At 40.2% G+C, this 26,490-nt stretch overlaps 1 protein-coding gene and 1 pseudogene across 12 annotated transcripts in view; one reads left to right on the top strand and one right to left on the bottom strand.

Moving 5' to 3' along the window:
- Esyt2 (extended synaptotagmin 2) overlaps positions 1-26,490 on the bottom strand; it is a 93,021-nt gene that overhangs the window by 53,781 nt on the left and 12,750 nt on the right. For all 11 annotated transcript variants that reach the window (XR_015621832.1, XR_015621833.1, NM_001271169.1 and 8 more), the window contains 3 exon segments: positions 6,159-6,200; positions 5,141-5,275; positions 2,089-2,165 (listed from right to left, as the gene is read on the bottom strand). Coding sequence is in view for 9 of the 11 variants with exons in the window: in NM_001271169.1 (NP_001258098.1) it covers positions 2,089-2,165; positions 5,141-5,275; positions 6,159-6,200 (254 nt within the window). In the remaining 2 variants the exon portion in view is untranslated.
- Positions 6,576-9,249, top strand: LOC148005525 (large ribosomal subunit protein eL32 pseudogene; annotated as a pseudogene). The gene has a single exon (XR_015622623.1). The product of XR_015622623.1 is annotated as a large ribosomal subunit protein eL32 pseudogene (transcript).

The following is a 26,490-nucleotide window of genomic DNA, read 5'->3' as shown; positions in this document are numbered from 1 at the left end:
AACCTAGACCCTTGGGGCTCTCAGAGTCTGAACTACCAACTCAAGAACATACATGGGGAGCCATATGGATCCTGAACAGTTGGAATAGGGCTATCCCAAAAGCTGTTGCCTATACATGGGATATGTTCCACAACCTGGGCTTCCTTGTGGCCTCAGTGGGAGAGAAGCACCTCGCCTCACAGACACTTGAAGTGCCAGGGTTGGGGGGATACTTAGAGGGATTCCCACCTGATCAGAGAAGGGGAGGGGTTGACTGGGAGGGAGGCAGTGATCAGGATATAAAGGAGTAAAATTAATTAATTAAATGAAAGACTGTCATATTTTTCCTTTTAAACTAACATAAAGCCTAACATGTTTTCTTTATTTCCTGATTCTTAACTTCTCCTCTATCTCGCTGCCAATGTAGTTAAGATCTTTGTCTGAAGCATACAATATAGTACAGTACTTATGCTATTAAAGCTGCTTCTTAAGACTGATACCCATGAAAGGAGTCACTCAGGTAATTTACTTAATGCTAAAACACTAAATGAGCACAAGGTGTCTCTTCCATGGAGCTTGCCATCTACTCATGACAGCAGACATGAGAGGTTAGGATCCAGCCTAACCTAAGACACAGGGGGACTATCAGGGAGCCCCCTGAAGCATGGGTAACATGAGACACGAGTGTGCCTCCTCTTTTATTCCACTGATGGAAATGATGTTTACAAATGTGTCAAATATTTTAAAAGTGAAGATTTTCCCATAGTACAGATATTGAACATTTCTTTCTAAAATAAAAGTAACAGGTAAAAATTCTATACAATTTTATTATTAATGTACTTTTGAAATTTACAAATGATAAAAAAAATATTCTTAGTCTAGCCTCAGAAAAGAAGACTGAACTCTTAACGGCCATCTGCCTTGTTTACTGTGAAAGTCTTTCACTGGTGTCTAGGGCTCACTATGGGCGGGCTGGCTGGCTGGCTATAGCATCCGAGAGCCTCTTGTCTCTGCTTTCCCCATCCTGGGACTACTAACTTGCCACCATACTCATTTCCTTAGTAGGTCTGGGGACTGAACAAGGTTATCATTTTACCAACTATCTATTCACTATGTTACAGGTGAGATTGTCTTTATGTCCTTTCAGGACTTTTCATTATTAATGTTCAGAAATGCAATTGATTTAACTGCATTTTTCTACTTTGCTGAATTCATTTTACTTTTAAGAGGTTTGTTTTATTTTTAAAAGAAGAGTCTTACTATGGAACTCAAATGTAGTCCAGTCACCTCCAAAGTGTTGGGATTAAATGCCATCACACCTGGCTTTAAAACTTTCTGTGATTTTTTTTTCCTGTAAGATCTAATTATTTGTAAAGACTCCTTTTCAATTGGAATTCCTAGGTTGAACTTTTTTTTTTTGAACATGTAATAACACTAAATTTTGTTAGATGAATCTTCTGTATCAACAGAGATAACCATGAAGGTCTCCTACCCCCTATACTACTTCCTTCTTAAAATAAAGCAGTGAATTTTACAGATTGATTTTCATATCTGAATCACATTTGTATTCTGGGAATAAATTCTACTTGTTGATAGCATTAATGTATGCTACTATTATGCTATAGTAATCTATGCTACTAATCTATGCTATAACTATTATTATAGTTTTCTTATAGAGTGTGTAATTTCTTTTAACCAATACATTTTTAGAAATTTATTTTATTTTATGTATATGGATGTTTTGCCTGCGCCTATGTCTGTGACCTGGCATGTGCCCATGGAGGCCAGAAAAGGACACTGGATTCCCTGGGCTGGAGTGACAGATGGTTGTGAGCTGCTATGTGGGTGCCAGGCATCAAGCCCAGGCTGTCTGGAAGAGTCCAGCAATGCTCTTAACTGCTGAGGCAGCTCTCCAGCCACATTACATTTAATGAATGATGGTTATCTAGACTGTTAGTAACTCAAAGGTTGTTAGCATGTAGACCTGGAAGAATTTAGTCAATAAAGGAAAGCCAAGATAGTTATTTTATCCTTCATCTTATACATATTGCTAAATGAATACTACACGTCAGTAGCCATGGCAAAACCATAACACAAATGAAAACTTACCTAATCTGCAGGTCCAGAATAATTTGTCTTTTGTCTACATTTTCAGTATAAACCTTAACACCATTGACTCTAAGGGGCTGAAACAAGAAATAGCTTAATTTAAAACAGAAAAAGGCCTAAAAGCAAAAAAACCTAACCATAAAGCAACAGACATAATAAGGACACGTTAAGCATTAGACTACAAGTGCAATTTTGGTTTTATGAGACAGTTTAACTTTGACAATTTATTAAGCTTGCATTCTTCTGTTTTCCTCTATAGAGTTAACAGTGGCATCCACGTGAGATTACTGTGAGGTAAGTGACACCCAGTGAGGACTCAGCAACACGGGTACTGTGAGGTAAGTGACACCCAGTGAGGACTCAGCAACACGGGTACTGTGAGGTAAGTGACACCCAGTGAGGACTCAGCAACACGGGTACTGTGAGGTAAGTGACACCCAGTGAGGACTCAGCAACACGGGTACTGTGAGGTAAGTGACACCCAGTGAGGACTCAGCAACACGGGTACTGTGAGGTAAGTGACATCCAGTGAGGACTCAGCAACACGGGTACTGTGAGGTAAGTGACACCCAGTGAGGACTCAGCAACACGGGTACTGTGAGGTAAGTGACACCCAGTGAGGACTCAGCAACACGGGTACTGTGAGGTAAGTGACATCCAGTGAGAACTCAGAAACACGGGTACTGTGAGGTAAGTGACACCCAGTGAGGACTCAGAAACACGGGTACTGTGAGGTAAGTGACACCCAGTGAGGACTCAGAAACACGGGTACTGTGAGGTAAGTGACACCCAGTGAGGACTCAGAAACACGGGTACTGTGAGGTAAGTGACACCCAGTGAGGACTCAGAAACACGGGTACTGTGAGGTAAGTGACACCCAGTGAGGACTCAGCAACACGGGTACTGTGAGGTAAGTGACACCCAGTGAGGACTCAGCAACAGGGGTACTGTGAGGTAAGTGACACCCAGTGAGGACTCAGTAACACGGGTACTGTGAGGTAAGTGACACCCAGTGAGGACTCAGCAACACGGGTACTGTGAGGTAAGTGACACCCAGTGAGGACTCAGTAACACGGGTACTGTGAGGTAAGTGACACCCAGTGAGGACTCAGCAACACGGGTACTGTGAGGTAAGTGACACCCAGTGAGGACTCAGCAACATGGATAGTGCTGTTAGTACATGGGATGAATACGTTTGCTTTTACTATCAAGCCCTTTACCCTTATCTCTTTTGATTTAATCTAATTTTCTTTTACACTATCCTTATTAATACTTCCCATTATTTTAAATTTATGTTTTACAAGTTTTCAGTTTAAATTTTCCCAAAAATTGGGCTTTTGAGTAGAAAAAAAAAAGATAAGGTATAGTTGAGTGTGGTACTGAAGGCCTATAACCAAACACTTAAGAAGCTGAAACATGGGATTGCCAGTTCAAGGCCAGTCTGAGCTAAAGAGTGGGACTCTGTCTCAAAAGAATACTTAATGTATGGTTCAGAAAACTGAATATGCAACCTCAAATGACAGATCATAAAATATGTTGTATTTCTTTTTTACTAAGACTTATTTTTACTTATGTGCATGCTGGGGGCATAAGATCTTCTGAGTTGGAACTATAGGTGATGGTAAACTAATTGTTATGGGTTCTGGAAATCAAACCTGGATCCTCTAGAAAAGCTCTGAACCATTGCAATATCTCCCTGGTCCACAAGCTGTATTGAGAGGCCAGCCTGTGCTTCATAGCAAGACTCTCAAGAAGCCAAGAAACAGAGGTAGACACAGAGAAAGAGAAAAAGTTGGAGAGGGCAAGGGGGAAGGAGAGGGAGAGGGGGAGGGGGAGGGGAGGGAGAAAGACATAAAAGGAGGAGGGAATTAGCTGGAAAGAAAAAGTGGGTCGACAGTAGTGGGAAGAGGGTAGAGACGGTCATGAAGGTATGAATATGGTACAATGCATGCATAAAATACAATACAAGCATGAAATGGTCAAAAAATTTAAAAACTAATAGTACCCGTAAATGCAAAAACTCAATGTTGTCTTAAAATAATTATCATATGCTAGAATTTACTTAATCATAAAATTTTCTACAACAAATATGTATCAAGAAGTGATTTCTCATCTAACTTTTAGGAAATATTGAAAAACTAATGAATATGAATAAAATCAAAGTCAATACTTTATGTAAAAATATTTGTTTAAATGTACACATATATATATATACATATATATATAGAGAGAGAGAGAGCACTTCTCTATACACTGACACACACACAGAAAATATGCATATACCCATACACACACACACATATATACACATACATACATATATTTATTAAAGCTAGTAAACTGGATTTAAAATTGTCACTGTTTTTAAAAAGTCAAAACAGGGGCTGGGAAAATGGCTCAGTGGTTAAGACCACTGCTGTTCTTCCAGAGGGCTTGACTTTGGTTCTACCCACATTAGGCATTTGTGCAAATGCCTGTAACTCTATCTCCAGGCTCTGAGACCATCTTCTGGCCTCCATGAACACCTGTACGCATGTATGGCATATTCTCACATAGACACACACATATATACATAAACAAAAGTAAAAATTAAATTTAAAAAGTAAAAAAGAAACAACAATATAACTAGAATAAGGGGTTGGGATTTAGCTCAGTGGTAGTGCGCTTGCTCAAGTGCTCGGCCCTGGGTTTGGTCCTCAGCTCCAAAAAAGGGGAAAAAAGACAAAACAAATAGTACAATGAGAGTGAGGCAACTGCTTGCCTAGGAAGTGCAAGGCCCTGGGTTCGGTCCCCAGCTCCAAAAAAAAAAAAAAAAAAAAAAAGAAAAAAAAGAAAAAAAGAAAAAAAAAAAGAGTGAGGCAACAAGCCCACAGCCTAAAAAGCAAGAAAAGTCAAACTACATTCTTGGAAAGAAGAATCTAAGAAATTTGTCGACTTTTGAACTGGTCTTCCTACGGAACAATTCCCTTCAGGGCCTGTAGAGTGGGTACATGTGTTCTTGGCAATCCCACTGTGTGTATAAGGAAGGGTAGTGAAGAAGAACAGAACTGACCTGATGACCCACATCCACTTTCGTGAAGCTGAAGGTGCTGAGGTGGGCATTTGCTCCGCGCACAGCTGGCTCTATGGTTTCTCGAAAGAGCTTCTCAATAAACTGACAAATAAAAGGCCACATGTGCTTTACAGTCTGGAAGGGAAGAATCTCATGTCAGGTAACTGCCATAATACACGATACATAATGTAGTCAAGCACTAAGAAATATTAAAATCATGTAGTCTCTTAGAGGCTGGCTTTGAGAACTAAAACAAAAGAAGAAATGGTCTTGTTACTCAATATCATTCCTGCAAAATGTATTCCAAACATTAAACATTTACTTCAGCAATAAACTACTGATTAGTCACTATCCTGCAGATGGGCGCTTTTATTTAGCCATTCTGTTTAAACATGTCTGCACATCTAATAATCACTAAAAGTCCCATGGCTTCAACTGACTGTGGGAAAACTTAAATAAATAGGTTGGAAGTGTGGCTCAGTTTGATCTCAATACCACAACCAAACTAAACTAAACCCAAGAAAAACTGCATGGACTTCAGTAATTACTCCTGCACTTTAATAACCATATATTAACTTTTGCTATATAGGGTGATTTCTGTCTAGCTAGGGTTACCATATTGTCTTAGAGATGCTCAAAACACAAGGTAAGAGAGATTCAATCTAAAGCTTACTGAAACAAAGACATCTTCTAAAAGGTATTATAGATTGGTAATTTCTTGGGAGTTATTTTTTTCTTCATAATAATGTTTCCAGAATGGTTGCTTGTGATTTCTATAAAGCAGATGTGAACAGCCTCTATTCAAGAAAGAAGGTATAAGGCCAGATGGCAATGCCATGCAAGCACATGAATTAGTCTTTTTCTCCTTAAAGCAAAGTCAGTGCTCACAACAGTCCTCCGGGGAGCAGAGTCCTGCTCATTGCAATCTGAACTCAACATTAACACAAACTCCCAAATATGGGAAGGTGGTCTCTGGCCCTCTAATTCCCAATGAATATTTGGAATATGTTAATCTTACCTTATTTAGCCATTCTGCTCTTTCAGTGTCTGGAAAATGAACCTGAGAAAGAAAACACACATACATGACTTAATGACTCCTGACAATCACAAACAAAATGACTGATAGACTATTTTGTGTTTATATAAAACTTCCTTAAAACACTCTGCTCTAATGCTTTGGCACAGTCTGGGAGAAGAGAAAGTGAAATGTGTGGTACCTGACTTGTCATATTCTGGAGGGAGAGGGTTGGAGGCCCACAAATATCACCAGAGCCTTCTCTGCCTTACACGACCAAAGTGGGTATTCCTTAGCATTTGAAACATCAGAGTATAGAAAAATGTCTTTTAAAAAAATATTATCTTCCAATCATTCTAGAAATATAGACTCAGACTTCAAAAATCTACCTCTCCTTTTTTATTTTCCCTTTTTCTATGCAAGGGTCACATCTACCAGTCTGTCCTCTCCCAAATGCACACTGTGATCATAGCTCTCCACAGGCAAGGCCTACATACTGGGAAAGTGATTGAAAATGCAAAAAAGAAACCTACATTAAAAATAGGTAAAGAATGTTTTCTCTGTTGTTGTAACTAAAATAAACCATTTTTGCAAAGGAAGCTACTGCTGTTTTCAGTCACAAGGAAGCTTTCAAACGAGAACACAGGACACAGAGTTTGAATTTGGAGATACAGCAGATCACAAGAGACTCTGTACTGGAGACCAAGGAGATGTGATGCTTATTAACTTTCCTGAATTTTAAAAGCACCCGGCCCAATAATGGTGTCCTCTGGCTAAAGGAAGTTGACCAGAAGTTGAGCACTATATAGTGTGAAAAGGTGACGTGGGGCTTCCAAGGTTTCTCAGACCCAACTCTACTTCTCAAGTTTGATTATGAAAGCAAACAACAGAAAATAGGATCTGGCCAATCCCTGGACATAAGAGAGGTCACTATCAAGCTGTTAATCACCAGTAGCTTATACTGGCTCTCAGAAGTCCTGAGAGGCCGACTGCTCCTCCTGCAGTGTCAGCAAGAGGGAAATAAGCAGGGTAGTAACACTGGTAGTTATGGCTTCCCTCTGTGTCTACAAAAGCATAAGTAGGCTTTACTTCCCTTGAACCATAAAATGTGAAGGATGTTTGGTTGAACCATGAAACATGCTAGAGTGAGTAGACATAGTTATTTCTAAATTAGATAAGCATAAATCCACTGGCGTGGAGGGGAGTGCAAAAGCCTTCCGAATTGGGACAATGGCTTAGAAGTTGGGGAAGACAACATTCAACAAGCTAAAGGGTCAGGTCAGTGGGCGGCTGTTCATGCTTGCCTAACTCTAGATGCTATGCTCTGTCATCAAAGGGGCAAATTTAACCCAAATCAACAAGTGTACAAGAAAAGGCTTCATTCTCCCTAAGAGAGAGGATGAACGTTCATGGTTACAACGAGGAGAGCAGTCTTGTTAGACATCAAATTAGGTCATAAAATCAATTCATTTGTAATCAGTACACTGTCATTCCTTTGCATTACTTGGAAGTAGTTTAGTAGTTAAATCAGGAACGGGATAGTGAGTGGCAGGCAGAGCATTAAAGCAGGTATTTAGATCCTTCTAATTTATTGTGAGGCTCTCTCCCATTCTACATTTTCCTTCTAAACCAACCAACCACTGGAAGCAACAGACCAAAGGCAAGTATTGAATATCTTCTGTTCGCTAACATGGAAACTTCTGCAATTTCAGAGTGAACACTACATTGAAATTTCTATAGGGTCAAACTCCTGAATATACTTGCCCTTTGATGTCTGACTGCCCTCACCTGCTTCCCCCAAAGGCCTCTCCTGGCCTGGCCTCCCAAATACTAAATTTAGCTAACAGAACAATATTCTAGAAAACAGGAACTTCCTTTCCAAGTCACCTTACTGAAGACTTTGAGTGCATATGTGTTTATCGAATCCTTTTAACTTTCTTGGCTTGAGCTTCAAAAGCAATGAAATGCAGTCATTTTTTCTGGGTCACAACTCAAAGACCCCACCTTCATACTCCCAGTTGAGTAAAGCCAGAGCAGCCATGGCTGTGGACATGGAATGATGCTCTTCCCACCTTCTCCTGCCAGCCCTTCGCTAAGAACCAGCTCACTTTAGTTTTGGTCAGCTTCCCTCACAGCACTTGCCACCTAGAGACCAACCAGACCTCCACTGACAGTGCTACAGTTCTCTGAAAGTCAGCATTTGCCACATGACAGACAAAACATTACACTAAATCATATTTGTAAATACCATCAAATGAACTTCTGGCTTCCAATAATGTCTTCGAAAAGTTTAAGGATGAACTCTCCTGTAATACAAGCTACAGCCAGATTTCCAACCAATAAAAAGTGATTTATAGGAGCCGTGCAATCTTAAAACATTGTTTGTGTAGCCATATATGTGTGCGTGTTTATATTTGTGTCTGTGTATATATGTGTAAATATGTAAATACATAAAATATATGTAAATAGATGCAGGGCACAAAAATATGTACTGAACCAGGAACCAAAAAAAAAAAATCTTGATTTTTCTTTTCTGTTGTTACAGTTTAATTCTTTGTGACAACCAAATATTAATTTGCTAATCATTACATTAAGATCAAGAAATGTTGCCTTCTTCCTCGGCACTGCCTGTGAGGTGGCTGCCATCTGTTTTGCAGCATCATGGCTGCCTTTCAGCCTCTGGTGAAGCCCAAGATCTTCAAAAAGAGGACCAAGAAGTTCATCAGGCACCAGTCGGACCGATATGTGAAAATTAAGCGAAACTGGCGGAAACCCATAGGCATCGACAACAGGGTGCGGAGATGATTCAAGGGCCAGATCCTGATGCCCAACATTGGTTACGGGAGTAACAAGAAACCAAGCACATGTTGCCTAGCGGCTTCCTTCCGGAAGTTTCTGGTCCACAGTGTCATGGAGCTGGAAGTGCTGCTGATGTGCAACAACTCTTACTGTGCTGAGATTGCTCACAATGTGTCTTCTAAGAACCGAAAAGCCACTGTAGCAAGAGCAGCACAGCTGGCCATCAGAGTCACCAATCCCAACGCCAGGCTACGCAGCAAAGAGAATGAATAGATGGCTTGTGTGCCTATTGTGTTCAAATAAAACCACAAAAACTGCCAAAAAAAAAAAAAAAAGAAAGAAAAGAAAAAGAAAAAAAGAAAGAAAAAGCAATGTTGCAAGCTGGGTGTTGAGATGCATCTACAACCCTAGCGCTAAAGGAGGCAGAAAGGGGAAGCCTGGGTACTACAGAGACACTGTCTCAAATCAAAAGGAAAGAAAGAGAAAGGTTCCTAACATAGAAGTACTAGTTTTAATAAAATAATAAAAATTGTATGAAAATTATATTTTCACAAATTGAAGAATACTTTATAAGAGAGTAGGGTTTTCTTAAAATGTAAGCAATATATTCCAAATTTGAAAGAAAATTTCAAATCATCAAGTTAACCAGACATCAGTCTGACAATACACTGCAATGCAATGACTCCTGGGAGTGTTCCAGAGTGGGAGCCTTCCTGCTTTCCAACACTGGCTGCTAATGCAAAGTGAATGCTATCCAGCTTGGCCAGATACTATGGCCAGGAATGATGCTATTCAAACTTGAAGGATTCTCTATTCACAGTTGTGCACCAGAACAAAAACCATCACCTGTGAACACTTGGGAACCTTGACTTTCCTCACAGTGTTTTTTGCCACTGGATGACTACTTACTGCACACATGTTGAAGTTCTACCTGAAGAACTCATGCATACATCATTTAGAGACTTGTGTTGGAGAGGGAAGAGCACTGTTTAGGGATCTGATCTTACCTGGATGGTTCACTAACATTCCACAATTAGACAGTATGCATGTTTAACACCACACACATATGTGCACTGTGTGTATACACACATACACACACACCTCACCTCATACACATACATGGTCCCTGACCCTGCCCTTAACATGTAGCTCCTAAAGCCCTTTGTAGACAAGGATGCTAGTGAAGCAGGACAGGAAAAAAAAGAAAGAAAAGTAAAGGGGATTATCAGCCTGGCTATGAGCAGGGCCTCAGTTCACACCTCGACTGCTGTATCTCCAGCCATAGCACACAGCTGGGTGACAAGTTCACACACCATCTGTGCCAACTAGTTTTAGGCCAACTTGACTGACACAAGCTAGGGTTACCTGAGAGGAGACACACACACACACACACACACACACACACACACACACACACACACACTTAAGAAACTGCCTCCACAAGACAGGGTTAGAGGCAGGCATGTAAGACATTTTCTTAATTAGTGATTGATGAGGAAGGATGCAGCCCACTGTGAGTGGTGCCATTCCTGGGCTGGTGGCCCTGGTTCTATAAGAAAGCAGGCTGAACAGACCATGATGAGCAAACCAGTAAGAGTGCCCCTCCACAGTCTCTACACTAGCTTCTGCCTTCAGAGTCTCGTCCTATTTAAGTTCCTGCTCTGACTTTCTCAGATGATGAACTGTGATGTGGAAGCATAAGCAAAGTAAACCCTTTCTTCCCATGTAGCTTTTGGTCATGGGCTTTCATCATAGCAATAGCAACCCTAACTAAGACACCATTTTAATGCAATAACCATCCTATAGCATATGGAAGATCCCACTAAAGTATGTAAACAGAGAGATTTAAGCAAGTAGTTTTGTTTCCCTGCCCTCCTAGCATAGTCTTGAAAATAGGTTAGTAGATGAGTAACTTAGTCTAGGTTTTATTGTTACAATGAAACAGCCTGCTTTTTATAGATCCCAGTGCCACAGCCCAGAGATGACACCAGCCACAATGGATGGGGCCCTCCCTCACTGATCGCAGTCTTTACAAATTAAATTTTCAGACTCTTTAAAATATCCAATCTCTCTAAAAATTCAAAATCTCTTAAAAATTCAAGGCTTTTCAGTTGTGGGCTCCTATAAGAAATCAAAATTAGATTAAATACCTTCTTCGAGGGGGAAGAGCGAGGGTATAATCACAATCTGAACCAAGTGAAACTAAGCAACAGTATAAATAACTGAGAGGTCAATGTCTGGAATCCACAATCTTCTGGGCTCCTGCAAAGGGCTTAGGTCACTTCTCCAGCTCTGCCCTCTGTAGCATATGCAGCTTGTCTTCTATGTTCCGGCTGCTGCTCCATTGCTGCTGCTATGGAGTTGTCCTATGAAACTGGCATTTCCAAAACTGCTGGGGTCTTCTGATACAAGTGGACTGCACTTTCACCAATAACCTCTCATAGGCTATCACCATGGTGCCATGCCTCAACTTCTCTACATGACCACTTCACTCCTGCGTATCAACTGCCACTGAAGCTGCATCTTCACCAGTGGCCTCTCCTGGCCTCTCAGAGTGCCAAGGGTTGGAGATTGGTGCTAATGCTTTCAATCCTTGTGTCCAGAAACTGAAGTTCCTTGTCCCCAACTGGTTCTTAATCTATCAATAAAGATGCCAGGGTCTAATGGCTGGGCATGGGGCAAAGCACTTAGAGTTGAATGGGTAGGAGGCAGAGAGAATGGCCAGGACTGGAAGAAGAAAAGGGGGACACAGTAGAAACAGGAGATAAAGTCAACCAGCCATGTGAGTTTTCAGGGTCACTTTCCCGATTGGGTCTGGGTGGCAAGGGAAGTTTTAGGAGTGCCCAGCCTATGGCAGGGAGCATAAAGTGGTGCAGCAAAAACTCACAGCCAAGTCTCAGCTGCTCTCCATGAATCCTTCATGGAAACACTTGCACTTAGACGCACACTGTATACTTCAGCTTATTACAACAGAGGGTCTGCACACAGAGAGTTTAGTTTGAGAAGATGCTAGCTAGAGATATTTTTAATATTTTAAATAGTTAATGATTTTTGTCTGCATATAAACCAGTCTTAAAATCTATGCAAATAGAGGGAGTGCTTAAAGAAAGTTAAAAATGCTCAAAATATTTATCTACACAACAAAGCTGCCTAGCAGAGTGGAGTTTGGGGTCTCGCACCAGTAATTCCAGCAATGGGGAGGCCAAGACAGAAAGGTTGCTCAAGAACTATTGCTGGAACTATTAAATAAGGTGAGGTCAAGCTGCCCATGGTGGCATAGCTAATCTTCCTTCCTTTGCCTTCCTAGCTGGCATGCAAGCAACCCAACATCTGCAACGCTCTTCCCTGTGCTTTCCAGGTACGAAAGATACAAAAAGTCAAGTGCATCTCTTTATGTCCTATGGGCTGCACCAGACAGGAAAAGGAACAGAGATCAAGGGCCTGGAGAAAAATAGCAAACACACAAGCAGACAAATTACCCATACACATAAAATAAATAAATTTTTCTTTAATCCACAAGGTTATAATTTTGTCAGTGGTTTGTGCCATGGTAATGTAGCTTTGGTCACTATAAGCATGTAATCTGACATACTAAATATACTTCTCAGGCTGCTTCCAAACCAGAACATTTAAAATTCTTTCCTAGGTGCTTGGTTACCAAGGAGAAATTTCAGTAAGGCATGTTTCACAGCATTAAGGCATGTTTCACAGCATTAACATCTCTCAAGTCCTTACCTGAGACAATAGGTGATCACAATCATTCTAGTATAGTCTCCTCACAAAGTGGGGCTAACAGAGTTAAGGTAAAATTTTAACTTTCCTATGTTACTGCAAACTGCAAAGGTCTGAATCAAGGAATGGCTGCTTAAGAAAGCCAGCAGGAAGACTGAACCCCCAGTGAACTAGATTGTTGGGGGGAGGGCGGCAATGGGGGGAGGATGGGGAGGGGAACACCCATAAAGAAGGGGAGGGGGAGGGATTAGGGGGATGTTTGCCCGGAAACCGGGAAAGGGAATAACACTCGAAATGTATATAAGAAATACTCAAGTTAATAAAAAAAAAAGAAAGAAAGAAAGAAAGAAAGCCAGCAGGATGAGCTTGGGAGGGAGGTGTAGCTCTGACTCCTGATAGTTGAAGGAGGAACAGGAAGTAACAGAGAGGACGTGTCTGATCAGTGTGTCCAAAGCCATTTGCCTTTTATATTTGATAATTCACTGTCTCCTTATTATTGAATGACAGATAACTACTTTAAGGAAACAGAGTAGAATATATTTTTAAACTAGGTGACTCTAGTATAATGTCTATTACAAGAAGTATAAACTATCTGAAAGCCAATTATATTCAGGGGAAAGGCTCTAACTATAAAGTTCAGGCTGTCTCGAACTTGTGATCAAATTGCTTTAGTCTCTAAGTGCTGGATTATAAGTTTGTGCCAACATGCTTGGTTAAAAACCTCTTCTATTTCAGTAATAGATAGCATACTGAATTTCATATGTACAACAGGCATACAGAATTCATATAACTGCTTGATTTTAAGCCATTTTATGTTTCATCATATGTCTTAGGGTTTCTATTCCTGCACAAACATCATGACCAAGAAGCAAGTTGAGGAGGGAAGAGTTTATTCAGCTTACACTTCTATATTGCTGTTCATCACCAAAAGAATCAGGACTGGAACTCAAGCAGGTCAGGAAGCAGGAGCTGATGCAGAGGCCATGGAGGGATATTACTTACTGGCTTGCTTACCCTGCTTTCTTATAGAACCCAGGACCACCAGCACCACCCACAATGGACTGGGTTCTCTCCCCTTGACCACTAGTTGAGAAAATGCCTTACAGCTGGGTCTTATGGAGGCACATCCTCAACTGAGGCTCCTTTATCTGTGATAACTTCAGCTTGGGTCAAGTCGACAAACACAACCAGCCAGTACATCATAGGTATGGCATGACAGCAAAATCTAAGTCAGGACTGATGATAGTCAATGGCAGAATCAACACAGTGACAGCTTATAGCTTATAGCTAGGGCTATTAACACCTCATTAAATGACTTTTTTTTTAAAGTTAAAGCATATTTTAATAAAATTTTCAAAATCTTTAAACATCCTTTTGTTACTACTAACAGAAAGTTACAGTTATTTGATAATCTGATTAAAACTGGGATTTTTGGCATCAGCTTCATCAATATCACATGCTAAAATGAGTCCAAAAAGAGGAAGTCTATCTTTAATACAGACAATCTGGTTGGTTTTTAAAAATCCAAATCCAATACTGCCAAGCAATTGAACACACTTGTGTTTTGACTAGAATGAACAAGATTGATATGCAATTGTAGCATTAAATATATATGTATGATTATGAAAATGGGATTCAGATCCTTTAGAATTAAGATAAGAAACAAAAAAAGCATAAGTGTCCCAATCAGAAGTCACATCAAGGTTAAGTTCAACCAGAGCTAGAGTCTTATAGCTGAGTGGTTAACAGCACTAGCTCATCTTCTAAAGAACTTGGGTTTGACGGCCAGCACTCACACAGAGTGCCTCAGTACTGTAACTCCAGTTCCTGGGAACTGAGGACCCCTTCTGACTCCACAGACACCGCACACATTGTGATGTACAGATTCACAGATATACACATATGTGCATGAATAAAAATAGATCTTACAAAATAGGTGGGTGTGGAAACATACACTTTTAATCCCAGCACTCAGGATGCAGAGGCAAGAGGATCTCTAAGAGTTCAAGGCCAGCCTGGTCAACATAGTGAGTTCCACGACAGTCAGGATATATAGAAAGATCCTATCTCAAAACCAAAGACTAACAACAAAAACAAAAGGAATACTAAGTGATGACCAAACTTCAGTTTCAGAAAAAAAATGATAAAAGTTTGTATATCTCTTGATCCATTTCTTAGTTTGCTTCAATTTTTACTGAAAATTTGGTAATCTATGCATTATGCATGCATAATTGCATATAAAAACCAGAATTAGATAATAAGAGCATTGCAATAGAATTGAAAAATAGACATTCAGCTTTTGTTGCTAGTCCCTGACAGCTCCTAAATCCCATGGAATGTTCTGGGTGATATTTCATAAACAGAAGCATCTTCTGTTCTAATTAGGTGATTTAATTTAATTGAGAATTAATTTAATGGTATGGTAATTTAAATGAGAATCTCCCCCATAGGCTCAAATATTTAAATACCTGGTCACCAGAAGTGATGGAACCAGGTGGTGGAACTGTTTGGGAAGGACTAAGAGGTGTGGCTTTCCTGGAAGAGGCCTCATCTGTGAGATTTCAAAAGCCCACCCGTTTTCAGTTAACTGTCCTCTTTCGTGGCTGTGGATCGGATGTGAGTTCTCAGCCTCTGTTCCAGCTCCGTGCCTGCTGGCTGCCATGCTCCCTTGCCAGCTCTTTCATGGACTAATCCTCTGAAAGTGTAAGCAAGCCCCCAGTTAAATGCTTCCTTTTATAAGCTGTCTTGATCACAGTGTTTTGAAGTGGCAATAGAAAAGTAACTAGGACAGGTGACTTTTGGTAGGTTTTCAAATAGCTGTAGGAATGTTGGGCGCTAGACTGACCAAACAGACCCTGAAAGCTGGGGCTTCCAGCTCCACTCCTAACCTCTGGAACTAGAGACTTGGGGTCAAAATAATACCCAAAGGCCAGTGATGAAGTCAGTCCTGCCTATATACCAGTGCCAGATGGGAAAAGACATTTCTGGGTCCAGAAAGCTTCTGGTTGGTAAACACACAGGGATGCTGGAAGAGTGGTGTGACTGAAGAGAACAAAGAGACTCCATGTCACATCTCAATATCTGTCTCAAATGTATCTCTTCTGCCTGGTTGTTCTGTAACATATCCTCTGTGAGAAACCAATAAAAGTAAATAAAATATACTTTTCTAAGTTCTATGAGTCATTTTAGAAAATTATCAGACAGGGAGAGAGATTTGTTTGGTTTTGTTTGTTTGTTTGGTTTTGTTTTTAAGAACCCTGAACATAAGAGCCATCTGGGAAGTAACATGAGTAGGCTGGTATCTGAAGCTGGTTAATCCCATGGAATAGGGCCTTGAAGCTGTGAGGTCTGCCACTAATTCTGAGTAAGACCACTGTAGAACTGAATTATAGGAAACCCAGCTACTACCTACAGAGAATTAGTTGTTGGGTGAAAAAAAAATCTACACATCAGAAACGCTGTGCTTTACGAGCTCAAAATCACCCCTAAAGTTTTTTGTTTTTAAAATAATTATAGAGGTTACAAAAGCATTTCCCCAATGACTGTTACTACAAGAAAGGAAGATGATGCAATATTAGCCCTCTTACCTATTTCATCAAGTGTAATTACCACCAGAATCAAGGCACAGAACTTTCAAAATTCCATAAATGGTCCCCTGGATGCTCCTTTACACAGGCACCCCTTTCACTGTCCCCTGCCATTGCTGGTAAACATTAACCTGTTCTTTATTTCTACAATCTCATCAATACAATAAGAACTACATGTATTTAGAGCCGCACACTTGGTCCTTCTGAGACTGACCTATGAAGCACAATGTCCTGAGGTCTGCCCTGTCAGTCAGTAGTCTTCTCTGGCACAGCCATATCCAATGGAAATGGGGAAAAGTCATGAAACCAGCACAGTTGTTGACACACTTCTACCACAGCTGAGAGGATTACTACAGTCAGTATCCTTAATTCTCTAACTTTTGGGTTTTTGGTCTCTGCCTGTTACATTCTTGGGTACTTTCTGCATTATGGTTCATTTTGTGTGGTTCTTTGTTTTCCGCTCTCTCCCTGGCACGTCCATTCCTTCACAGGCATTAGAGTTTACTTCTTTGAGATTCCTGTGTATGCTGAAAACCAACTGAAACACTCAGCCTCACAGATTGAACAACTTCTGGATTCTTGGACTTTCCATTAGTAACGGACATTGTTGTGCTATCTGAAGCACATCCTGTAAGTCACTCTAATAAATCTCCTTCCTACATCTATATACATTCATTCTGTAAGTTTTATTCTTCTAGAGAATCCTAATACACCAACTAATCCTTCCCATCAGTTCCACTAACTAGTGATTAAACACTCAAATATATGAGGACCCTTCTCATTCAAACCACCACAACATCATTTTTTGGTTTCAGAATAATCTTTTAAAAAAAACTGTGGCAAAACATGTATATCATAAATGATCATTTTAGCCATTTTAACTGAATAACTGACATCAAACACATCTTATTTATTAACTTTTAAAAGTTTTTTATTAAATATATTTCTTTACTTACATTTCAAAGGTTATTCTCCTTCCCAGTTTCCTGTCCATAAGCCCCCATTCCCTCTCCTCCCCCTCCCCCGTAAGGGTATTCTCCCTATACATTCCCCTTATTGCACCCCCCCCATATTCCCCTGCACCGGGGGTCCAACCTTGGCAGGACCAAGGGCTTTCCCTCCCTGATGCCCCAACAAGGCTATTGTCTGCTACATATGCAGTTGGAGCCCTGGGTCAGTCCATGTATAGTCCCTGAGACAAATGGCCTATTTAACATATCAAAGTGGGCGTGGTAGCCAGGTTCTCCCTGCATCCCTAAGACCCTACCTATTAGAGGTATGGCTGGCATAAACTTCTCCAGCCCAGTAATTGGGCTGCCCTCCCCTATATAATCTAACCATCTCGTTACCTGTCTTTGCATCCACCCTTTACATTCCTGGCCTCTTGGTCTGGCTCTCCCCTTCATCTCTCCCCCTTCTTCACACGGCCTGGTTCAGTCTGCTCATGTTCATTTGGGATTCTTCCAGAGGCCCCTGCCTCTACCTATAGTCTCCTTTTTACCTACAATAAATGTTCTCCTCTACCATACCTCAGACTAGTCACATCCTTTCCTTTTTTATTTCTTTTTATCTCCTTTTGTCTTTTTCATTCATCTGGTGCCAAAACCTAGGATCAAAACAAACTTTATTCATTCACTACTATTGTGTGGTTCCTACCATAATCCATCTCTAAAGTCTTTTCATCTTACCACTGTTTATTAATTTTAATCAGGTACCTCCTAAAACTTGATAGAATCAAGTATTACTAGAGAACAAGAAATAAATTATTAGTCTAATTCAGCACTAATCAGACATTTAATTATCCATTTGGTACCTAAGTGAGTCTTACTGATGACTGAGGAAGAGAACCTCACCACTAGGAACCCCAAATTATCTTCCATGTTGGCTATGTCACAACAGAGTGTGCAGTGAGACAATAAAGATGAAACATGCATGTGGACAGCTCAGCGCTCTCGCTCGCGTTCTCTCTCTCTCTCTCTCTCTCTCTCTCTCTCTCTCTCACACACACACACACACACACACACACACACTCTCTCTCTCTCTCTCTCTCTCTCTCTCTCACTCACTCACACACTCTCTCACTCACTCACATACACAGACCCCTCTACCTAAAAACACTGTTAGGAGTTTTCTAAACAGGAAGGACCTAAGTGCTAACTGCAGAGAAGGATCTGTTAGCAATGAAGAGTCAGTATTCTGTGGCTATTCTCCTAGAAGTATGGTTAAAAGGCTGAGAAATCCAGCTAAATGAGGCTGAAAATGACAGGATAAAAGGGGGTGGGGAAAGAGGTATCTCAAAGACAAGGAGACAGGAACTTAAGTCTGGGACAGCTGGGCACAAGAAAGAAAGCTAGCTACCTTACTAATGAGGAACTCAATAAATTCTTAAGCTCCAAAGATAAGATTCTTCTAGTTCCCCAAAGAGCAAATTAGAGCTTTTGCAAGGTTTTGTTCTGAGAAAGCTCAAAACAGATTCTGTGATGGAATGGGGACTAAGAATTTGCTGCTGACTCAGTGACCTCTGGCAGCTGCAAACTGTGAATTGAGACACAGAGAAAGCAGAGCTTCCCCTGCAGCAGCATGGAGCCTCCCAGTCAGGTCTGTGAGTTCATATGCGCATCAGTCCGGCGGGGACTGGGAGACACTGTTTTCTTGGAGTCTTCATCACCTCTGGCTTTTACAATCTTTTCGCTTACTCTTGAAAGATCAAACCTACAGCATAGGATTAGAAGAATAAACCTAGTTTAAAGGTTTAAAGTTTAACAAAATCATAGATTTCCAAAATATATAAGGACAGAGATGCCTATATTATTAAGTTGCATATAGAACATCAAATAGACAGGAGCAGAAAAGAACCTCCCTACATTATATAATAATCATAGAACAAAGAAAGGACATTGAAAGCTGCAAGAGAGAACATCCATGTTATATATAAAAGGCAGGCCCATTGAATAGCACCCTTAATGGCACCCAACTTTTCGATAGAGACTAGAAAAGCCAGAAGGGTCTAGAACAGTGTTCTACAAATTCTGAAAGATTACAGAAGCAACTCAGAGTATTAAATTCAGCAAAACTGTCAGTTGGGATTGAAGAACAAAGAAACACTCTCCATAATAAAAACAGAAGAAAAACTCTAGTTTGAAGAAAAAACACACCCAAGAAAGAATGAGAATAAACAATTCTAGATCAGTTAAGAAAAACAAGAAAACATCATCATTATAACAAAATGACAGGAATTAATATACACTGTTCAATAAAAACTATTAATATTAATGGTCTCAATTTCCCAATGAAGGAATATAGAATAACTGACTAGAAGAAAAAAAACAGAACCCATCCCTTTGTTGCTTCCAAGAAGTGCCCTTCAAAGAAAGTCACCACCCTTTGGCTAAAAAGTGGGAAGACATATTCCAAGCAAATGGAATAAAGAAACAGGCAGGTACACCTATTCTAATTTCTGACAAAATAGATTTCAAACCAAAACTAGTCAGGATAGGCAAGAACACCACACACTCATCAAAAGAAAAATCCACCAAAAGGACATTGCATTTTGTAATATCTATGTCCCAAACACAAAGGCATACAAGTTTATTAAAAAACAAAACAAAACAACAAAAATACTATAGCTTAAATCATATATTGACCCTCACACACTGATAATGGGAGACTTTAATACTCTACTATACTTTACTCTCACGAATAGGACAGATCATGAAGACAAAAACAAAACAAAGAAATAATGGAATAAAAAAATCCAATCTATTGGCTCTGAGGAACCGATGAAGTCAAGTTTTTTTCCCTGTGCATGGAGGCTCCAGCCTAACCCTATTTCTGGAACTGGAGGTCTGAACTCCAGAACGCAACCCCTGCATCCTTTCTCCAGCCAAAAGAAACAAGGGCAGGGATTCGTAGTCCGCTTGCTATGCTCTGAAGGAGAGGGGCCTTAATGAAGTCTGCTAAGCCTCAGTAGAACACAAAGACAGGCCAGGGGGAAGAAGCTTTAACACCTCCCCTGAACCCCCCACCCCAGCTTAATGCTGGTCCTGAGCCACTGGGTCTCAGTCTTAATTTCTGCCTGGGCAACAAGCCTACACACACACACACACACACACACACACACAGAGAGAGAGAGAGAGAGAGAGAGAGAGAGAGAGAGAGAGAGAAATAAGGGACAGATGTCATAAACTAAATGAATCTAACAGATATTTACAGAACATTTCTTCACTGAACCTCATGGAACATTCTCCAAAGCTGACTGGATACTCAGACACATGGTGAGTCTCAATAGACACAAGAAAATCAAAATAACACCCTGCATCCTATCTGACCACCGCAGATTAAAGCCAGGCATCAACAACGGAAACAAGAGAAACCTTATAAAAATATGGAAACTGAACAACTTCCTACTAAATGAAAAATGGATCAAGAGAGAAATTAAGAGTTTTTAGAATTGAGTGAAAATTAATACACAACAAACCCAAACTTATGGGACACAATGAAAGTAGTTCTAAGAGGCAAGTTCATAGAACTAACTGCCAACATTAAAAAAAAAAAAACCCCACCCTGAGGAGAGCTCATACTTGCAACTTGCTGCACACCTGCTCTAGAAAAACAGAAGAAATCACACCCAAAAGGAGTAGATAGTGGGAAATAACCCAACTCAAGAGTAAAATAAAACAAGAAAACAAAAACAAAAATATAAACATTAATGAACAGAGTTGATTTGAGAAAAAAAATCAATAAAATTGACAAATCTTATCCAAATTAAAAGGTGGAGAAAGAAGATCCAAATTAACAAAATTAGAGATGAAAAGGGGGAAATAACAACAGATACCATGGAAATCAACACCAAAAGCAATCAATCTACACATTTAGTTCCGGTCCTCATCAAAATCCCAGGACGATTTTCACAGATATTGAAAATAATCTTAAATTTCATCTGGAAGCAAAAATAACCCAGGATAGACAAAACAACCATGAGTAATAAAAGAACTGCTGGAGGTGTTACCATCCTTGACTTTTAAGTTAATCCTTCAGATGTATAGCAATAAAAATAGCATGTTACTGGCATAAACATAGATGCATTAATCAATAGAACAGAATTAAGAACCTGGATATGAGTCCCCTAATTATTTTACAAAGAGGCAAAAATAAAGCAAAACAAACAAACAAATCCACATTGGATAAAAGAGGTTAAGAAGTTATCTTCAACACATGGTGCTGGTTAAACTGATAGCTACATGCTGGAGAATAAAACCAGATCCTCAACCCTGACCTTGCATAAACCTCAGGAATCAATATAAAACCTGAAACCCTGAACTGGGTAGAGAAGAAAAGAGGGAATACACTTGAAATTATAGACACAAGAAAAACTTTCTGAACAGGACCTCTGCGCATTCACAACTGATCAATAGGACCACCTGAAGGAAAAAGCGTCTCTATAACGAAGAACAGTCTCACTCCAGGGAAGAGGCAGTTCACCGAGTGTGTGTTGGGGGGTGGGGGTGGGAGGACAACTTTATACTAGACAGAGGTTAGTTTCTACATGAAGAACTAAAAAAACTAAACATGAAAAAATGTCTAAATGTTGGAGAAAGGAACTAAACGGAGTTTGAAAAATATGAAAATCGAATGAAAAACATTTTCTCCAACATTCAACTTCTCTCCTGGTCAGGGTTTCTACTGTGATGGAGCACCATGACAGAAAGCAGCTTGGGGAGGGAGGGGGAGGGGCTTATCAGCTTATAACTCCACATCACTGTCATCACCCAAGAAGCTTCACAGCAGCTCACATAGGACAGGAGTCTGAAAGCAGAAGCTGATGCGGCAGCCGTGGTGCAGTGCGCTTACTGGCGTCTTGCTCAGACTACTTTCTTATAGCTCTCAGGACAACCAGCTCAGGATGGCATCACCTACAGTGGACTGAACTCTCCCCAGTTAATCGCTAATTAAGAAAATGTCCTACAGGCCCACCTATAACCCTATCTCATAGAGGCAATTTTTCAATTGGGTTCCCTCTTGTCTGATGACTAGCTTGTGTCAAGTTGACATGAAACTAGCTAGGACATCAGCCATTGGGGAAATGTAAATTAAAATTACTTTAAGATTTCATCTTATCCGGATCTGAATGGCTAAGATTAAATAAATAAATAAATAAATAAATAAATAAATAGTTGGAAAAGGAAACACTCATTCCTTGTTAGTATCAGTGCAAACTAGTTCAAACAATCTGCAGGTCGGTGTGAAAGGTTTCTTGAAAAGCTAGAAAGAGATCTGTCACATGATCCTACTAAACTACTGTAGTAGTTACTTTTTTGTCGCTATGATAAAACACCATGACCAGAAGAAGTTTATAAAAGGTGGAAGTTTGCTTGAGATTATAGTTCCAGAGGGTAAGAGTTCATCACTGAAAAGAGGCATAGAAGCAAGTGGCAGGAATCAAGGAAGAGCAGGAATCTGAGAGCGAGCTTACATCTTCAAATGCAGACACAAAGAAGAGAGTGGACATCGGTGACTGTGGTGGTTTGAACAGGAATGGCCCCACACAATCATGTGTTTGAATACTTGGCCTATAGGGAATGGCACTATTAGCAGGTATGGACTTGTTGGAGTAGTAGGTGTGACTTTATCGGAAGAGGTATGACAATAAGGGGTAGGCTTTGAGATCTTGGAAACTCAATCCAGTTTTGTCCCTGCTAGCTTTGGATCAAGACATAGAACTCTCAGTTCCTTTTCCAGCACCATGTCTGCCTGCACACTGCCATGATTCTCATCGTGATGATAAGAGACTGAACTTCTGAACTGTAAGCCAGCCCCAATTAAACATTTTCCTTTATAAGACTTGCTGTGATCATAGTGTCTCACAGCAATAAAACTCTAATAAGGCAGTGAAGCTATATATTCTCAAAGTCCAACATACTTCATCCAGCAAGGCTACATCTCCTAAGTTTTGCCATAGAGCAACACCAAGTAGCAACACCTACAATGATGAGGGACATTTCTCATCAAACCAACACAACTATTCGTGAGCAAACACTCAAAGGTCTCCATCTTACTACAATGCTGCTTGCTCATCCAGCTTCATGGCTACTCTGTAACAACAACCAAGAAACAGACACTGATGAGATAGTGAAAATGTGGTACATTTACTAGACGGTGCATTATTCAACTGTTAGGAAAATAATACCATATAATTTCAATCACAAAACATGGAGAAAATAAGCTATTTATTACTCATCCTGGAGCTTTATCCTTTCTAGTTAGCTTTCATAGTGCTGGAAGGTCTTATGCTGCTACTGGAGAAGAAAAGTAAGCATCAGTCTTACCTAGCTTTGAACTCTGTGAGCTATAACAACTAGCTTGGCAAGGCATGTCCACAGGTTCAATAGTGGCAAGAATGTTGTGGGAATAACTGTTGTGGTCTGAATGAGAATGGTCTCCATTGGTCCATATACTTGAATGCTTGGCTCCTAGTTGGTGGAACTAATTGGGAAGGACTGGGAGGTATGGCCTTATAGGAGGAGGTGTGTCACTGGATGTGGGCTTTGAGATTTCAAAAAACCCATGCTATTTGTATTTAGTTTTCTTTCTCTGGCTGGTGGCTGTGTCTCAAGACATAAGCTCTCAGCTATCTCTCCAGTGCCATGCCTGCCGGCCTGCTGTCATGCTCTTTGCCAAATGTATTGACTCTACTACCCCAGAAATCATAAGCTTCATATTAAATGATTATAAGTTATCTTAGTCATGGTGTTTTGTCATGACAATAGCAAAGTAACAGAAATAGAATTTTGTACTGAGAGTGGGGTATTGCTCTGACAGACCTGACTATACTGCTTTCATTTTTCTCTCTTTTTTTTTCTTTTTCTTTTTTTTTTTTTCAGAAGTGTAAAGACTTTGGAACTTTGAACTAGGAAATTGATTGAATGTTCTAAGTAGGGTTTGATGTACCATCACAGTAGGAGCGTAGAAAATGTAAGTGTTGAGAGCTATGAAGGCCTCAGCTCAAGAAGTTTCAGAGGAATGTTAGCAAATGGGCTAAAGACCATTCTAGTGGTATTTTATCAAGGACAGTGGCTGGCTTTTACTCTTGTCCTAAGAATCTGTCTAAGGCTAAATTGAAACATTTTAGACTAGTTTCTTTGACAGAGACAACTTCAAGACAGACCAGTATTGACTATATACATGGTTACTAATGATCACTCTTATGCAGATGTACAATGAAAAAGAGCAAGCAGAGCAAAAGAAATAAAAATGTACCATTTGAAGAGAAAAAGAGCACCAGGAAATTTCATATTGGAGCCAAATCTTGTGTTGACAGAAATAGGGAGAAATGTAATAAAGGGAGTGTGCCCTTGGGCCAGATCCCACCCAGGTAAGTCTGCAATCTGGGGGGAGAAAAAAAGGCCAAGGAATTACATGTTCCTAAGAGCAACAAAAAACCATAGCTTATGCAAACACAATCCAAAGTGGAGGACAGGTTCCATCCAAAGCAGGTCTCAGAACTTGACAGCATCATCCATGTGATTCTAGTTTTACTCCATGATTCAAGAAAGCCACTGAGGCCAGCTGTGGACCAGGAGAATAGAGGCCCAGAGAGGACACTGTACGAAGCTATAAAAGTTATAAGTCTGGATTGCACTGGAGACTCCAAAATACTGGTGCCAGAGCTAAGGGATATCTACCTGGGAGAGCTGCATACAAGGAGTAGAACCAGCCCAAAAGAGAGAAGTATATTCTAGTCAGCGAAGCTGGAAGAATGAAACTATCTAACCCTTGGACATCAGACATGGAGTTATAGGATTTATTACCCCTGTTGGAATATGTCTTGCCTCACCATGCCCAGTATTTCCTCACCATGCCCACATCACCATTTTTGGAAGAGCAATATAAATTCTGTGCCATTGTATATAATTTGTACATTGGAAGTATGTAATTTGCTTTTTGATTTTATAGGGTGTTATAATTAAGAGATTGCTTTGAGTCTCCAAAGAGATGATAGACTCTTAAACAGTCTTGAGACTGAAAGACCATGGAGAGTTCTGAATTTGAACTAAATACATTTTGTATTATTATATGGCTACCAGCCTATGGGCGCCAGGGAGTGGACCGTGGTGTTTGAATGTTTTGTCATCGCAATAGAAAAGTAACCAAAATGGTAACCAAGCACTTTCAGACTGATCTACAGGCCTAATCCATAAGATGGCACACACAGCCCATACATTAGCAGGGCTAAGAACCTGTGACTAGACAGGTCACAGACACTACTACTGTTACTCTTCTAAGTGGACAGAGTATTAAAATGAACCCTAAAGATGTGTTCATCCACAGAATTATAAACCTCTCAGCCCACATCAGAGAAGTGTCTTGCAGACATCAATTAATGGGGGATGTGTGTGTGTGTGTGTGTGTGTGTGTGTGTGTGTGAGAGAGAGAGAGAGAGAGAGAGAGAGAGAGAGAGAGAGAGAGAGAGAGAGAATATATGACTGACTGACTGGCTCACTGAGAGATCGTTTCTGAAGAGGGAGTAGAAAGATTTGTCAGAGGTGGAGGACCAAAAGGAAAGTGTTTTCCAGATAATAGGACAGATGCACATATGAGTTCATAACAGTTGTGGAAGCAAACAGGAAACTCAAAAATCCCAGCCTGCTATGGGAGATAAGCATGAAATCCTACCCCTAGCTAAGGAGTTATTAGCAATTTCTAATTGTTGGGACAGGAGAAATCGATTTTCTTTAAGGGTGTAATCCCTGTTAGGTTAACTGTGTTCAGAGTAGCCCCCTCCCTGAAGGGTACTTGAGCACAAATTAATTCGATGAGTTTAAAAAAAAACAAAAAAACAAGACATAGAGCTGTCTGAGTAGATTTAGAAGGAGAAGAGTCAAAGTAAATCACATAAAAATTCTAAAAGAATTAATAAAAATATTATTTTTAAAGTTTTGAGATTTATTTATTTTTATTTTCTGTGTAAGAATGTTTCACTTGTATGTGTATGTATGTACACCACCTGCATACCTGGTGCCCAAAGAAGACAAAGAGCCCACTGGATCCCCTGGAACTGGAGGTCAGGATGGCTGTGAACCACCATGTGGGTTCCAGGAATCAAACCTTGGCTTCTGCAAGTACTCTTATCTACTGGCTCATCTCTCCAGCTTTAAGAATGTAATCTTAAAAAAACCATAAGCTGGAAGTGGTAGTACCTGCCTTTGCTTCTAACACAT

This window comes from Rattus norvegicus, chromosome 6 (assembly GCF_021556685.1).
Source record: "Rattus norvegicus strain SHRSP/BbbUtx chromosome 6, alternate assembly SHRSP_T2T, whole genome shotgun sequence".
NCBI lineage: Eukaryota > Metazoa > Chordata > Mammalia > Rodentia > Muridae > Rattus > Rattus norvegicus.
The sequence above is the reverse complement of the archived record's forward strand: the minus strand, read 5'-3'. Positions and strand labels throughout refer to the sequence as shown.